The sequence below is a fragment of the Quercus lobata genome, chromosome 8 (assembly GCF_001633185.2).
Source record: "Quercus lobata isolate SW786 chromosome 8, ValleyOak3.0 Primary Assembly, whole genome shotgun sequence".
Taxonomy (NCBI): Eukaryota; Viridiplantae; Streptophyta; class Magnoliopsida; order Fagales; family Fagaceae; genus Quercus; species Quercus lobata.
Window position 1 is genome coordinate 10,803,984 of NC_044911.1, and position 17,876 is coordinate 10,821,859.

The 17,876-nt window shown below is 34.1% G+C and overlaps 2 protein-coding genes across 2 annotated transcripts; both read left to right on the top strand.

Annotated features, from left to right (window-relative positions):
- The first annotated feature begins 3,458 nt into the window (after nt 1-3,458).
- Nucleotides 3,459-5,874, top strand: LOC115956340 (F-box/LRR-repeat protein At3g26922-like). The gene is made up of 4 exons (XM_031074750.1): nt 3,459-4,385; nt 4,482-4,622; nt 4,732-4,996; nt 5,602-5,874. Exons 1-4 carry the CDS (start codon nt 3,459-3,461, stop codon nt 5,616-5,618), a joined length of 1,350 nt encoding a protein of 449 aa, XP_030930610.1. The 3' UTR covers nt 5,619-5,874.
- Nucleotides 5,875-10,974: 5,100 nt separating this feature from the next.
- Nucleotides 10,975-12,257, top strand: LOC115956341 (putative FBD-associated F-box protein At1g55030). The gene is made up of 2 exons (XM_031074751.1): nt 10,975-11,967; nt 12,153-12,257. The coding sequence occupies exons 1-2, from the start codon at nt 11,062-11,064 to the stop codon at nt 12,255-12,257; spliced, it is 1,011 nt and encodes a 336-aa protein (XP_030930611.1). The 5' UTR covers nt 10,975-11,061.
- The last annotated feature ends 5,619 nt before the right edge of the window (nt 12,258-17,876 follow it).

Genomic DNA, 17,876 nt, shown 5'->3' on the forward strand with positions numbered 1-17,876 from the left:
AACTACTTCTTACATAAAGCCCTTCTCTTAGAAGGCATGAATACTCCATACAAAAGCCCTTCTCATGAAAGGCAACACTATTCATAACTTCACATCAACTAAAATAGCATTGTTAAGGGGAAAACTCATTTAAGTGCATGATAAGAGGGGCAAGCTTAACCAGCCTCTACACACAGCTAGGCATACTCTCTCTCCCTCTAGTTGCACTCATTTTTCCCCCTCAATCTCGAAGTGATCATGGCAAACTGTCTCTCTACTGCTGGGGTCATTCTGCTAGGATATTATCAACTCACAAAAGTTGTACAGCTGGGGCTACAAACCATACAAAGATAAGTGACTTTGCTTTCTTATCTTTAAATTTACACCATTGAGTATATGATTATTTCACATTTAAATACATATTACTTTATTCCAACTGCTATTACAACTATTAACCAATGCTTAAACTCATTTAAATGCATGATAAGAGGGGCAAGCTTAACTAGCCTCTATCGCTGGCATTCTGCTGGAATTCCATCAACTTACTGATGCTACACAGCTGGAGCTATAAACCATATAAAGATAAGTGACTTTGCTTCCATATCTTTAAATTTACATCATTGAGTACATGATTACTTTATCTCTAAATAAATACTACCTTATTTCAACTGTTATTACAACTACTAATCAAAGCTATCATATCAAACACATATTACATATTTACTCAACCATTATTGTGATTCTTAGATTTTGCCTTTAATGATTTTGTAGGCTTAAAAATATGCCCGTAGTCGTTGGACCATGTGGCCCAATGTTGAGTTTCGGATGCAACTCCCTAAAAAGAACTCGGGCCTAGTAAAGTCATCCCTTCAACGGACCACACATGGCCAAGGAACTGAAAAAGGCCCCCGAACAATTATTTTAACACACCATTTTGCAATTCACCATTTATCACATCTTCTATTCTTCAATTATGTACATTAAAATAATATATACCAATATTAAAATAACATTAAAAAAACCATAAATATAAAAAATACAAAATAAAAACCCCCTACATACACAAACACAACCAGTGACAAACCCACCACCATACACAGCACAGCCCGCCACCGCCACCATACCCAAGCACAGCTCGCCACCACCTCCCATAGGTACAACCCACCACCACCAACAAAAATCCATTAGCCGCCAATATACAGAGAGAAATGAGATAAAAGAGCTGACCCACTGCTGCCGCTAACCCATCCGCTGCCGATCCACCCACCCATCAACACCCCACATCCCACCCTACCACCATCTCAAATCAGAGCCACCATAGCAGAACACTAAAACCACCACCATAGAAAAACAAAAACAAAAACAAAAAACACAACCAAATTCACATCCACCCATTGCTGACCCACCGACCCACCCACCCACCGTCGACCCATCCACAAGCCAGCCCACCCACCATAGAATTCACACCCAGAACCCAACCAATCTGCCCATCACCATCTGAACACACCTACTGTCAAACCCACCCATCAAATCACAACAAATAAAAAATAAAAAATAAAAACCATAGCAACATTGATCGGCATCAGGTGGTGCAGCGAGGTTGAACAGAGGAAAGAAAAGCAACAAAAATGAAAAAAAAAAAAAAAAAAAAAAAAAAAAAAAAAGTGAAAGAAGAGATGGGTTGATGGGTCCAGTCCGAATGTCTGAGGAAGAATGAGAAAGGAGAGGGAAAAAAAAAAAAAAGGAATAGAGTGATGAGAGAGGAGAGAGAAAAGAGAATAAAAAATAATAAAACCATATGCCATTTTGTTCCACACTGTGCCAAAGTTGAGACGGTACTATAGCATGTTTCAAAATTTTGACACATTTAACATACCTCATGATACTTTGTTTTTGGTATTTGGTGTGCCAAATGCCAAATATTTGGCATTTGGCACATTTGATGATGATGCTCTAAGGGTAAAAAGAGCAAGAAGATTATCTTATTTTAATTATTAAATTTAATTTTTTGAGAGATTGTGATAATTTTTGAATTAATAGTTTTTAGCATTGAAAAAATATTTTTTAATAGTTTATGGAAATTTTTGGATAGAATGATTAACAATTACAACAAATGTGACTCATATAACAAAAAGGAAACTTAAATAGATGAAAATAACAATTTATTAAACTTAACAAACCGTGCAAATTATATTTTTGAAAGGAAAAAAAAAAAAAAAAAAAAACTAAAAATGAGTTATGTGGTATTTTCATCTTTAGAGCCTCCGTAGTTTTTACAAATTTTTTTGTCTATTTTCACATAATAAATTACATTTTCTATTTTACATACTTACTTTTCAAAACACTCAATATTAGATTTTCTATTTACATTACATTTTGTTAAAATATTATTGTTCTTGATTTTTTAATTGTTTCTCTTTTATTACATACAACAATTATCATCCATCCTCTTTCTTTTTTCTCAAGATACATAAAAAAACTAAATGCAAAATACTCTGTTAATGTAGCAAACTTGATAAATTTATACATGGCCTATTATTGACCATTTTTTGAAAAAACTGAGTAATTTTACACTTTATTTTTTTCTATCATAGACCCAGACGTGGCTTTAAAATGAATGGTCTGTTGAGAAGAGTAGGAGGGAATGTGCAGAATAGTTGTTAATAAGGATTCAAAGTAGTAAGTTAGGCAACGTTTGAAAGTTTTAAGAAAAATAGCATCTCGAGTTTTAGAAACTTGAGATCCATATTAAAATCCGAGTTTTGTAAACTCGCTTTGTGAGTGTTTGGCTGGATGATTTGGACTGAAAATGCTACATAGATCTTGAGTCTTTAAGACTTGAGTTATATGCAAAAAAATTTTCCCCTATAGTGGCGTTTTTAAGTCCTATAGTGACATTTTAAAGCCCTATAGCGGCGTTTTCCTGCAATTTTTTTTTTATAAGTGTGATCATCCCATACCAGGTTCAGGAAGCCCTATAGCGGCGTTTTCCTGCAATTTTTTTTTTTTTATAAGTGTGATCATCCCATACCAGGTTCAGGAAGCCCTATAGTGGCGTTTTTAAGCCTTATAGTGACGTTTTAAAGCCCTATAGTGGCGTTTTCCTGCAAATTTTTTTTTTGTAAGTGTGACCACCCCATATCAGGTTCTGGGAGCCCTATAGTGGCGTTTTTAAGCCATATAGTTACGTTTTAAAGCCCTATAGCGGTGTTTTTCTGTAATTTATAGAAATCGAGTCTTTAAAACTCGATTTCCATGTGGATTTTTTTTGAGTTTTATCTTGGAACTTTAGTTTTAGACACTCCAGATGCTAGTTTTCAGCATTGTTTTGAAACGTGACAATTAACTAATTTTTTTAATATTTATTGTTATTTGGAAAGGGTGTTCAGAACAGTAGAAAGTAGAAACTTGAGAGTGGTCTGCTGAGGTCAAATAAAAAAAACAAAAAATCCCAGCTCTAGCAAACCCTAACCTTCTTGATGGCTCATTTAGGTGCTCAATCGAACTCAAAATGTACGGTATATTTTTGGGACAAAGACAGGCTTAGCAATCTACCGGACTCTCTCCTTTGTCACATTCTTTCTTTCCTTTCGACCGACGGAGCCGTTGTCACGAGCATTTTGTCGAGCAGGTGGAAGACCCTCTGGACTCTCGTCCCAAAAATCGATTTCCAAGATACATCCATCAGGGGCCGCAGTGTTTCGCCTCTACGCATACTCTACAGTGTTTTAGCTCAACACACAACACCCATCCTCTCAAATTTCACCCTCTCATGGCGTTCTCCTTGTGACTCCTCTCATTTTGACAATTGGGTCGACACCGCCATATTGCGCAATGTCCAAACACTCGATCTCCATTTTGAGTGTGGACAACTTTTCGAGTTGCCCCATACCGTTTTTCATTGCAAAACATTAGTGGGTCTGGAATTATATGGCGAAATTGAGCTCGATCTTCCTCCTTCCTTTCAACTCCCAAGCCTCAAGATTCTGCGTCTCTGCGAAATTTGTTATACTTCCGACAACTCTTTCTCGAGCCTCTGCTCCGCCTGCCCAAACCTCGAAGATTTGACGGTGATATACGAGTTTATAGTCGGTAATGTCAATATTGTCAGTTTTAAAATAAGCTTACCCTTTCTGAAACGTTTACGTATCGACTTCATATCATTTGATACCGAACCTCCTGATTACAAGCTTGAAATATACGCCCCAATTCTCGAGCGCTTTCGCTTTTTTGGTTATTTGTCAAACATGGTTTTCCTTGAAAAACTAGCCCACTTAATTGAAGCCCATTTCATTGTTTGTGGACTAGGTCATGTATTTGAGATGTGTTATTCAGATAAGGTATTCAAGATTGTAAGAGCACTAAATAGCTCTAAATTCCTCGAACTATTTCCTGGTGATGTAGAGGTAAGACCCCTTTTATCTTTTGTTATGGTTTTCATGTTTTTTGTTGATGAATATTGTTAGGACTAAGCTTATTGTGTTTATAATGTTGCGGTGCAGTGCATCGGCTCTGGTTACATATATCCTTCCATGTTCCAAAATTTGGTCCGGTTGAACTTTAAAGTTACTCAATCGAATTGGCACGTGCTACAATCCTTGCTTGTAGTGGCTCCTAATTTAGAAGTTCTTGTTCTTGATAAGGTTAGTTAACTAGTAAAGTTAGTTAGAAATCCGACTATATGGTTAATTCATGTACCCTAAACATACACTAATGATCTACTACCGTACTGTTGTTATATGTTGTCACCAGCATTATTATCGTAAAAATCAGTTATGCTGGATGGAGCCACCGGATGGTTCCGGTTGTTTGTCATCGCGCCTGACAACTTTTAATTTTAATGGATTTGAAGAATTGGGACATGAAGCTGAATTCATAAAATATATTCTAAAGGAGGCAATAATCTTGAACACAATCACAATTAAAGTTTCTGCTCTACATTCGAAGGAAAGTGTTCTCAAGAAATTATCAATGTTCCCAAGGCACTCAACAACATGTCTACTTACAGTTGAAATAGGTATATTACTTTAACTGGTACTTAGCAACTACATTTAAAGGTATGTTGTAAATATTTTATCTTTATAATAGAGCCTCTCTACATGGTGAAATGACATTACTATTTTCTGGCTGTTATTTGGGTGTGAGATTGTTTGATAGAATTTGTTCCCTGGGTTTGTGACAACTAATATGCAGAACATTCATTTGACCTTCATACAATTAGCATGTTTGATTTTTGAATCAAGCTAAAATTTTGATAATTGATTGTTCATGAATAAGCTTTTGCAACCTCTTGATTTGTGCTGAAATTTTAGATTCTGGCTCACTCAATTTGTTGCCTAACTATGACAAGTGAGATGGTAAAATAATTGATTGTTTCAATCAAAAGTGTGACCTCAAAAATTTCTTTTCAAAAGAAACACTTGTAAGTTTTGAAGTACTACCAATTAGCTCTAGCTCAAATGGCATTTACTCCTCCCTCCATAATAGGGTGGAGTTTAAGTTCACTGGTTCAAGACTCAGGAGGTGCATGTTAACTTACCAATAAAAATTATTGAAATACATTTTTCCTTTCAAATTTAGTTTTTTCTATATCCATCTTCACAAATATTTGTACTCTTGCAGACGACTCTTTGGAGTAATTGGTGGCAACTTCTTTTGACATAGCAACTTCTTTATATGGCTTGACAATGTGCTTGACTAGGGCCCTATGCACCCCAAAGGAGTTAGATATAGTAGTATGCACTTCTTGGTGTAGATGAAGTGGTATAGTAAGATTGCAAGGTTAAATCTTTTTGGGAGCTTCTGCTTTATTACTGCTTGTATTTATTAAATCCTTGCAAGCCCTTTGTTTATTAATGAACTAGATTCTTGTGGGAAAAATTACTTTGTGATCCATGTTTAGTTCATGAATTCATGTATATTGATGGTATTTATTAGTCAATTCCAAGTGGTAGCACAATAGGCTAGGGATGCATCATAAAGTAGAGGTCACTAGTTTGAATTTCCTCTTCCCCCTCTCCTGGGGCCAAAACTCATTTATCAAAAAAAACAAAAAAGATGGGTATTTAGTAGTGGTAAGGACCTGTTTTTGGGCTGTTTAACACCTGTATCTTAAATGTGATTGTATTTTGACTAGGAAGCTTCTAGACCCAAACTGTTATAGTTCTTCTGGTGTGAATCTTATTTGCTTACATGGCTTATGGAGAACCTGTTAGTTCGTGTTGCATCTGTAACAGGGTATTCAAATCCTTTTAATTTATATTTCACCACAAAAAAACCATGTATGGACAGGTTTCCCATCCATCTAATTCTTATACTTTCTTCATTTTTTGTGTTGCTTTTATTTATATTTTTGCTACTGTTTTTGCTGTCTTTTGTCCTCCCTTTGCACAAGAGACAATGCAAACAATTTTTTATTTCAATTATTATTATTTTTTTAAAATGAACCCAATTTTTTTTTTTTTTTTGTTGATTTCTTTAGATTAGGATCTACCTATTTTCACTTATGCATCTTCTCAATTTTCATTTCTTTATTAGTTTCTTTAAGAGATTTATCTTGTATGCTCATTCGGATTTTACCCTTGTGTTTCTTCATATTTCAATAAAGTTTGTTAGTTATCAAAAAAATTTCCGCCTTAGTTCCTTCTCAACCATGAGATATGTTGAGTTTCTATGGCTTTCTGCTGTAATGTTGAGTTGCTTTGGCTTTCTTCTGTACTGCAACCAATTGCTTTGGATCAAGATCCACTTGATTGCATTAATGTTTCTCCTCCAGCATGTTCTAAAGTTCTACATTCTGATGAATACCAGAACCTCCCTCTAAGTATAAATGTTGTCCTAAAGATGGATGTTTACCAAATGGAAGATGGCCTTGTCAGAACGAACTTTTCTCATTTTCTTAGCCTGCGACTCCATTCTGGAAGTGTCTATATTGTTTACTGTCTAGTTATCATTGAATAGGATAGCATCTCTTCTAAGTATTAAGATCCGGTTTCTACAAAAATTTCCATTTTACCATCTCAAAAGTTACTTTTTATTTATATCATACAATTTTACAATACACCTATCATCTTAACTTTTATTTTACCATACATTAAAATAATATAAAGTAAAATAAAAATAATATAAAAATATTTCTCACTTCTCTTTCTAATCTCTATTTCTCTTACTACACATTAAAAAAATATTATTTAGTTTTACAATTGTGCTACAGTACCATCACAAATTTGATTTGTGATGGTACTGTAGCACAATTGTAATTTTTTTTGGATTTACAAGTTCGAGTAATGGGGGGTTTTTGGAGTTTTGATACTAAAACATACCAACATATGGCATTTGAAAGACCCAATACTAATGGTCATTTATGTTTAACATATCAATCTTTTATTGTTGTTTGTAAGCTATGGCTTACTCAATGGTCCTAATACTTCCAACATTACCCTTTGTTTTTTAATATGGGAGGAGGTGTTATTTGATCTAAAAGCTCATTGGCTTCAACGCACCAACCTATTTTCAGTGTGTCTCTAGTGTGACATTTTTTTTTTTTTTTGGTTGATAATGGTTAAATTACCGAACTCAGGATCTCATGCTCTGATACCATATTAAATTACTAATTGTCTCAAAAATTTAAGGTATTGGGATATGGTAAATTTAATTATTTAATCACATATTTCTAATAATAACAGTCTCTAGTGTGACCCTAGTGTGACATTAAGTGCTTCCAAAGATTCTTCTGTACAAAGGGAGTACTTGATTTTCTAATGGTGGTGTTAATTGACCAAGCTGAATTTTTCTCCCTAATTCAAAATCATTGAAATTGTAAGTGAAAAGCAACTGGAAGGAGAATGGGATAAATGGGATAGTTACGCCATTCTTGAATTGTGGATAAACTTAATTAATTGTGAGGGGCGCAATTCTTGTCAACTAGTTCATACAACTAAAACCTTTTGAGCTTCAACATTGAAAGTAAAAACTCTTTAGTGCACTATGAGTTTTTGATAGAAATAATGAACTGACGACATAGGAAGTAGAGTTAAATTACAGAAATTTAACTGAAAAGAGCTTTAATATTTAAAGTCTTTGACAAACGAAAATGTTAAAGTTTTTTAAAATTGTTACAATTGTATATAACTTGCTAGGTATATAATTTTGTTAATCCATCCATTGATAGGAATGTTATCAACTGCAGCAAAGTTGAAAGGCCAAAAAAGAGAGACCATATTATCGATGCGAAGGGGCATGTAAAGAACAAGTGTTCTATTGCTTCACTGTGGTAAGAGTAAAGTGAGCAAGAGAAGTCAGATTAAACCCATTTTTCATTAAGAACAGATTTGGTGGGCAAGATATTCCGTACTAGTTTCCACAGCATCAGCTTTAGCCTTACTTTTATTTTGAGTTTCCCCAAGTGTTTCCACCCCGTTTGATCAAGAGAGCCTGTGTCCAGGAAGCCATCTAATCAACTAACTATGCCGATTTAACAGAAAATTTACCTTTACTAAGAGGTGTTCGAATCAGCAAAGAATAATGCTGGTACTACATAAAAAGACACAATTTGTACTACAACTCGCTCACATGACACGTTATGAGTAGTATAGGTGTATTTTGAGAGTGACGTGTGTACCGTAGGAGTGTCAAAGAGATTGTAGAGCTTATTTAGGTCTCATTGGGTTCTATCTTAAGTCAAGAGGTCAGCAACCCAATGAACTGTAGGTGAGCTATCATTCATAGGCCTTGGGGAGAAATTTGTGATATATGGGGTCGAGGATCCTCCCATATATTAATTGGGCTCCCAGTGCCAATTTAAAAAGAAGAAAATTTTCTTTATGAGTTTCCTGGAACTTGAAATTCCTTTCCATAAGGGGCTTTGAGGAAGGAATGGCCCCTAAATACCTGGATCTCCTCATCTTCACCCCCATTCTTCGCTATTTTCTTCTGCAATCATCTGGCCTAATTTTGCTATGCGAGCTTTATTAAAATCCACTACTCTCTTGAGATCAAGACCCCCAACACATTTCGGTTTGCATAAAGAATCACAAAATTCCATACAACATTTCTTTTTTTTATCCCATCTGACCCAAATAAAATTTCTTTTAGAAACATCAATGTTAGAGCAAAGATGAGATAACCCAGGAATACGTAAAATTAATGGCAACATGTACAGATTTTGCTAAGGTAACCCTGCCAGCATATGAAAGAACTTTTGATTTCCATCCTTGTGTTCTGGAATTGATTTTCTCAACAATATTAGCAAAGAAATGCTTTTTGTTTCTATTCAAATTAATCAAAAGAGAAAAAGAAAATAATCGTTGGAAAATTGTAGTGAGCAGAAGCAAGATAAGAGAATGAGAGAGAATACTAGGATTATGTGGTGTGGCTTATGTCTACTAGACTGTTACTATTAGCAATATTATCAATGTCTATTGTACAATAAACCCTAATAGAGTATATATAGAGACTACATGTTCTAGGGTTAGGAGTACATGGATTTATTATATAGCTGGGCCTCATGATCCATTACACATTATTAACTAAATAACACAATATCTTTAATAGTTTCTATTGAAAACCCAAGGAAGCCTCAGGTAAGTAAATCCTTTTGGAGATTGTTGCTTAGGTTGCTACTGAAGAAGATTGAAGATTTGGATGACATACTTCTATACAAATTCAGACACTCCATGACAGACATCAGCCCATTAAGATTTGCTCTTTGAAATAAATGAGAAAATATTTCAGTACATATGATAAAATTAATGGGGAGGGGGAGCCTCCCTGCCTTGGGGCCTCTGTGGGGTTGAGAGAGACCAAAAGAGCCTCCAATGGGCAATAAGGAATTGGAAAAAGAGGAAGTTGTAACTTGTAATGCAGCGCAAAATCATAACATCTTTTAACTTCAAAAAGGAAAATCAGATACCATTCCTTGGAAATTATATATTCTCTAGAGGATATATAATGTGTTCAGCTAAAGACATAGTGAAATGCTTGTTTTGGGTGGGTGAATGGAGAGGTAAATATTTCCTCTAATAATTTACATAACCTAGTCGTTAATATGTGTAATCCATGAGAAAATTCGATAAAATAATTTTATATTAATTAATCAGTATTAGTAAATAAAAATTCATATTAGTGAATTTGTAGTGTTGGTGACTTTTTCTCATTTAATGTGTCAACTTATTATTTAATTAATTTATTAAAAATACATTATATAATATTAAAATGTTCCACATTTAGAAGATGCATATAAGATACTTGATGAAATTAAAGTAGGCGTTTGATGAATGAAAATTATTATATCCACAATATTTTCACAAAAAATTTTAGGTGGTAGGGTGTTCCTAGTACTAATTTGAACTTATTATTGAAATTATTTTTTTACTCACCAATAATAATCTGTCACTTAGTATTTTTGTGAAAATGTTATGAGCATTTCTTACAATGAAACGAATAAGAAAAAGTTCACGAGTGTGTTTTTCATCGATCAACCCAATAGCATTTAGTTGAGTAAGCCGAATTTGTTGCAACATGGTTTTGTTGTTTCCTCATTGCGATCTAGTGGCCAAATTTTAGAACCCATTCAAAAAGTTTATTTGATCCTAAAAGAATAAAAAAAATTAAAAATAAGAAGATTATTTTTTTAAAAAAATTTCTGAAAGACGGTAATAATTTTTAAATTTTAGTTTTAATTAATTATTTAAAAATTTATAGAATTTAGCATTAAAAATAATTTTTTTAAACAGTTTTTGGACCGTAACTTTTATTAAGCAAGAAAAGCCAAATCGAAAATGAGCCATGCAGAATTTTAATGTGAACCAAAACTTAAATAACAAAAAAAAAATAATGGAACTTTATGGATGAAAAATGACAGTTGATTAAAGTGTAATCTATATATTTATTTAAAAAGAATGAAAATGAGCCATGCACATTATTTTAATCTTTAGATAATGTTTAAAATCGAGTTAAGTAGAAACTAGAAACTATGACTATAGAAGAGACTGGAGACGTAGAGTGACTTCACAGTGTCTGTTGAAGTCGAATAAAAAAAACAAAAAAGAGAACTCCAGCTCCAGCAGACCCTAACCTTTCTTGATGGCTGAATTAGCTGCTCAGTCGAACTCAAAATGCACAGAACTATCTTGGGACAAAGACAGGATCAGCAATCTACCAGACTCTCTTATCTGCGACATCCTTTCTTTCCTTCCAACCAAAGAGGCGGTCGCCACTAGCATTTTGTCGAGCAGGTGGAAGCCCCTATGGACTCTCGTCCCAAAACTCGACCTCGATCACAACTCCATCAGCTGCCACTCAGTGTACAGTGTTTTAGCTCAACACGCAGCACCCATCCTCCGAAATTTTACCGTCTCATGGAATTATCCTCGCGACACTTCCCATTTTGACGAATGGATCGATATCGCCATAGCGCGTAATGTCCAACATCTCGATCTCTATATTGTCTGTGGACAACTTTTTGAGTTTCCCCATACCGCTTTTCATTGCAAAACATTGGTGGCTCTGGAATTTAGTGGCAGGATTGAGCTCGATCCTCCTCCTTCCTTTCAACTCCCAAGCCTCAAGATTCTGGGTCTCTACGAAATTTATTATAAATCGGACAACTCTTTATCGAGCCTCTGCTACGGTTGCCCGAACCTCGAAGATTTGGCAGTGGTAAACGATTTTGTAATCGGTCCTGTCATTGTGAATTTTAAAATAAGCTTACCTTTTCTGAAACGTTTAAGTATCGACTTCTTATCATTTCAACCCGGACCTCTTGATTACAGACTTGAAATATACGCCCCAGTTCTGGAGTGCTTTCGATTTTTTGGTTCTTTATCAAACATAGTTTTTCTTGTAAAACTAGCCCACTTAATTGAAGCACATTTCAATGTTTATGTAGTAGGTCATGTATTTGAGAGGTATTATTCAAATAAAGTATTCAAGGTTGTAAGAGCCCTAAATAGGGCTAAATTCCTTGAATTATTTCCTAGTGACGAAGAGGTAAGACCCCTTTTTATCTTTTGTCATGGTTTTCATGTTTTTTGTTGAGGATTTTAGCAACTAGGGGAAAAGTCTTAGAATAATCTAAACCATGCTTTTGAGTGAATCCCTTAGCAACTAAACGAGTCTTATACCTCTCAATTGATCCATCAGGTAAATACTTGATCTTGTAAACCCATTTGCAGCCTATGGCAGTCTTACTAGGTGGCAAAGGAGCTAAAGTCCATGTGTTGTTCACCTCCAATGCCTCAATCTCTTTGTCCAGAGTAGCCATCTATTTAGGATATTGAACAACCTGATGAAAGGAGGCAGGCTCTGAAAGAGTAGCACTGACTACTAGAACAAAGGACTTAAAAGAAAGACTCAAGTGAGAATAACTCAAAAAATATTAAATGGTTTATGGCAGACCAGATTGTGGTTTAGCACTAACAGATTTACAAGAATAATCTGATAGGTAAGATGGAGGAATGTGAGGTCTAGTGGATCTTCTTAATTGGGGCTGTATAGGTTGATCAATAGGAATTATAACAGAATCATAATTTGATATAGGGTTTGGTATGGAAGTATTAGCATTAGGATCATCTAATGGGGTAGGATCTAAGATAGAAACAGCAGAATTATGAGCATCTAATGATACTGGTATAGAAGTGTCATTAGAATTAGAATGATCATGAGTAGTGGAAGAAAATAAAGGAGAACCAAAGTCAGTGGTACAAGGAACATCTGAAGTTGCATGAGGAAAAACAAAGTCATCTAAGTAAGAAGTGGAAGGATGAGAAGCAAATGCATAAGCAAAAATAGACTCATAGAAAACAATGTCCCTGGATATGAAAATAGAATTGGAATCAAGATCTAATACTTTGTAGCCTTTAATGCCATGTGGATAGCCCAAAAACACACACTTCCTAGCCCTAGGTGCAAATTTGTGCCTATGATTAGGTGAGGTGGAGATAAAACACAAACAACCAAAACTCCTAAGATGTGTATAAGATGGTGGAGTATGAAAAAACATTTCATAAGAGCTTTTGTTACTTAGAGATTTAGAAGGAACCCTATTTATCAAGTGGACTGCAGTGGGAATGTAGTCACCCCAAAAACACAAGGGAACCTTAGATTGAAATCTCAATACTTTAGCAACATTAAGTATATGCTGATACTTCCTCTCAACAATGGCATTTTGTTGAGGAGTATCAACACAAGATAATTGGTGCAAGATACCATTGGAGTGAAAGAAGCCTTTAAGGTAAAATTTTGTACCATTATCACTTCTAATGGTCTTAATGTTGTAAATTAAGTTTTAACCATATTAGCAAAACTTGGAAGTAAAACTTGAGTATCTGATTTAAGTTTGAGAAAATAAACCCAAGTGCATTTTGAAAAATCATCCACAATAGTAAAAAAGTAATTGTAACCTCTAACAATGCAGGTAGCAAAAAGACCCCAAAGATCACAATGAATCAATTCTAAAGGGGTAGAAGATACATGATTACTAATGGAAAAATGAAGTCTTTTTTGTTAAAAGAAATGACAAACATCACAGCATGAAGCTTTATTAGAAATATCAATGTTTACAACATTTTTCAACAATTGAAGTTTAGAAAATGAAAGATGGCCTAATCTAGTATGCAATAAATTTGTGCTTGAAAAATGACTAGTAGCAACAGTAAGAGCAGAAGAGCTTTGCTAACTAGAAGAGTCCAACAAATACAAGCCATTGTTTTCTCTACCCTGACCAATCATGCTCCATTGAGCAAGGTCTTGAATAAAGTAGCAATGACCAAGAAAAATGAGACAACAAAATAGATTTTTGGTAAGTTTACTAACCGAAATTAGGTTAAAATCAAAAGATGAAACACACAAAACATTAGTCAAAACAAGAGTAGAAGAAATATGCACATTGCCAACATGTGTGACTAAGGCTTATTTTCCATTTGGCAAATAGACACAAGTATTGACAATTGAAGTAATAGAGGTAAGTTGAGTCACTAAATGAATCATATGATTAGTGGCTCCAGTATCTATAATCCAAGAACTAGATTTATAAGCAATCCTATCTACTACTTGAGCAGAAAAAACTGAATGAGAAAAATTAGGTGGAATCCAAAAAGGATTACTTGAGAAATTAGAAGAACAAGAAGCTGAATTGGAAGTAGAAGGCAAGGATGATTGAAGTGTGACAGGTGCAAATGTCTGTAGTGGGGTAGAAATGGTATTGGGAGTTATGACAGATGTAACTTGACTGGTTTAAGTGCCAATGCCTGAATCTACACCTATATACCCTTTTAGAAATGTGAGTAATTGCTCACATTGAGCCTGAGAGATAGGGCATTAAGTCTGAAAAGATTGAGGACTTTGCTGCAGAAAAGAACCACCAAAAGAACTATCAGATGCACCTTGTGTAATACCAAAATGTGTACTTACAATATCATTCTAAAAACCAAATTGAACACCAAGAGGAGTATTCACCAAATTCTGAAACATGCTGTCAAATTGGACTCCAAAATTAGGTAATCCAATGGATTGAATAGTGGAATTAGCATCAAACCCAAAATTGCCTGAAACTTGATTAGCCATTGGCTTGTTACCCCCTTTAGGCTTGTATCCAGGAGGGTAGCCATGGAGTTTATAAAACTTATCTACTTTATGCCCAATAAAACCACAGTAAGTACAAATAGGTCTTTCATTCTTTCCTTTTTCACCACCTTTGTTATGACCCTGATTTCCTTGAAAAGATCTATTGTTATTCACATAAATTGCCACAACATCCAATTTTTGAACCATATTAACAGTATTTCCTATACTTCTTCTTTTCTCTTCTTGCAAAATCAAAGAACACACTTTGCTAAGAGAAGGAAAAGGCTCAATGAGCAAGATTTGCCCAATGAGGTTTCCATAGCTATCATTCAAGCCCATTAAGAAATGAAATACATGTTCTTTATGCTGTGCATCTAACTGAGATGACTTAGAACCACAAACACAAGCACAAGTGCAAATTGTGAAAGGTTGATAATTGACAAATTCATCCCTTGAATTTGGTAAAATAGGAACTCACTAAGAGTGAATCTTGAACCAAGTGTGAAATCTCCTTTTGAAGCTCAAACAATCTTGGTGTGTTCTCCTGAGATAGCCTATCTTTAATATCAATCCACAAGTCTTTTGCTAAATTGATGTACATCACACTTGCCTTGAGATGAGGACTAAGTGAATTGGTCAACCATGAAAGAATCGTAGTGTTGCATCTACTCCAAGAATTGAACAAAGGTGAGGTTGGATCTGGCTTTGGAATTGAACCATTCACAAATCCAAACTTGTTTCTAGCACTCAAAGCCAAAAACACAAATCTTGCCCAACTCATGTAATTCTCCGAACTAGTGAGAGGTTGAGATGTGAGAATTAAACCAAGATTCTCATTTGTTGGTAAAAAGAAAGGATTATTGGTAGATTCATTTGCCATAACTGCACTTGTAGGTGGTACAATTGAAGACGAAGGTACACTCGATGAATCTGAAGCCATGAAAGCTAAGAAAAAATCTAATTCATAAAGAAAACTTTGTTTGGTAGGAAGGAAAGTGAAGGAAAATTTGCTCTGATACCATGTAAAAACAAATTATCACAAAGAACTTGGAGAGAGCTTTGAGAGAGAAAAGAAAACTTGCATTTATTAATCAAGAAATTGTTATTGAATTAGTTACAAGATAATTAGCTTACAACTACTTATATACATGAAAAACAGAGATTAAAACTTGGCACCTAAATTCAATAACTAACTCTCAAAACTATCCACCAATGATACAATGACACCTAGCAAAATAAGTAACCAACTCTCCACTAATTCAAACAGTGTGTTTAGCCTTTTTGTCTTTGCCATTTTACACTTAAACTCTTTGTTACTGTTGTTGTTCTGTTTCTTCACTATTTGTCATTGAACTACCATTTCAGCTTCAACATGTGCAAATCAAACTCTTTTGATTTTTTTAGTTAAATTAGACTCTTCTTGTGGAAATCAAACTCTTACAAAACACGTAAGTTAAGACCAAATGAAAAAAATAAAAAATGATAAAATAACGGATTTTGCTTTTTAGGTTTTTTTATAACTAATTGAGCTCTCGATATGTGGTGCATTTTAAAATCGTACTAACACAAATATCACTAATTTTTTATTAGTTTCCTCCAATATTTCAATAATTTTTTTTACTAAAATTTATAATCTTTAGTGTTTTATTTTATAGACAAGCTATAAAGACAATAATAGTGGTTAGTGATTTGATCATATTATATGTGTTTACATGATATAATGACTGATACATATAGGCATGTTTTATGCCTACTTAAGAATGCAAATATTGTTTTAATAAAATAAAAATGCAAATATCCTTCAATTAATTCTTTTACATCATTGATGGTGTGTTATTAAATTTATTTATTTTCCTTTGTTTTGATTGTTGCAAAAGCAACTAAATTTGAACAAGAATATCACATTTCAAATCACTACAATGTTAATTCCATACATAATATATATAATGAGTTAAGAAATCTAAATGATTAAGATTAGTTTTTGTGAATTTACAAAGATATAATTTTTTTTCGCTTTTGTGTTAATTGTTGTCAAAGGTAACTAAACATAAGGAAGAATGCCACATAATTGTATCAGTTGCTCTTCAACTATTGTGACATAATATAGTTGAAAAGCAATTGACATAATTAGGTGTGAAACTCCCTCCTAAACATTTGAATCTCGACCTCTACCAGTGGCAGAGCTAGGGATTTGTATTTGGGGGGGCCAAGTTTAAAATGAGAACATAAAATTTTCTTCCGTATATGCTATATTTATATTATGTACAATGAAAAGTGCTATATTCATAATATTTTCATTATACTTTTACAATAAAGTTTAGGTGGCAAGTTGTTACTTGTTTTAATTTGAAACCACCATTGAAATTACTTTTTTACGCATCAATAACAATAAATAATAACCCATCTCCTAAAATTTATTGTGAAAATATTTTTAAAATGTTGTGTACATAGGATTTTTCTATATACAGTAATTTAAAATAGAATTATAAGAAAAATGCTATGATCATTGAAGGTATAAAAACAAATACGTGAATAACCAACTGTATATTTTTGTCAAATTTATAATAATATATCATATTTATATGTTGTGGAGGCAAGAAATTAAACCGAGCTTAATAACTTGGCTAAGAACACAATTAATTTAGATTATGGGCTTATAACAATCAGTAATGGGAAGTTTGAACAAGAATTCATAATTTATCTCATCCTTACACAAGTATGTAAAAAAATAAAAAGGAAAACTCTTATTCATATCCTCCTTTTTTGTTACAATTTTTACTCTTAATGTTTCACACTTAGTATTTTATGTGTCTCTCTCCTTTTTCTCTCTCTTCCTTTATCTGAGTCATTTCCTTCTTTTTTATGTTTTGTTCTCATCCACCTAGATAACTTCTGGTCTTATCGGGCTCTTCTTTTTTGGTTTTTCATAATGAACGAAACTTTCCAAGGCTTCTTCTTACTATTCAAGTGTCCACCCGGATAATTTCTAGTCTTATTAGGCTCTCCTTTTTGGGTTATTCATCATGAATGGAGACTTCTAGGGTCTTTTTTACTATTCAGGCTTGTCCCTCTGCATTAAATGCGGTGATGGCAGGCAGGTGACCTTCATTTAATGCAGGGGTTGTTGTGGAAGTATTTGGAAATCTCAAACAGCTTCCTTGGTGAATCTTCTTTGGTACTTACCTTAGTAGTTCAGACATTATCTTGAAACTAGGCTGGGACTTACCTTGGTAGTTTGGACACTACTTCTGAACTAGGCTAGGACTTACCTCAGTAGTTCAGACACTACCTCGGAACTAGGCTAGGACTTACCTCGATAGTTTGGACACTACCTT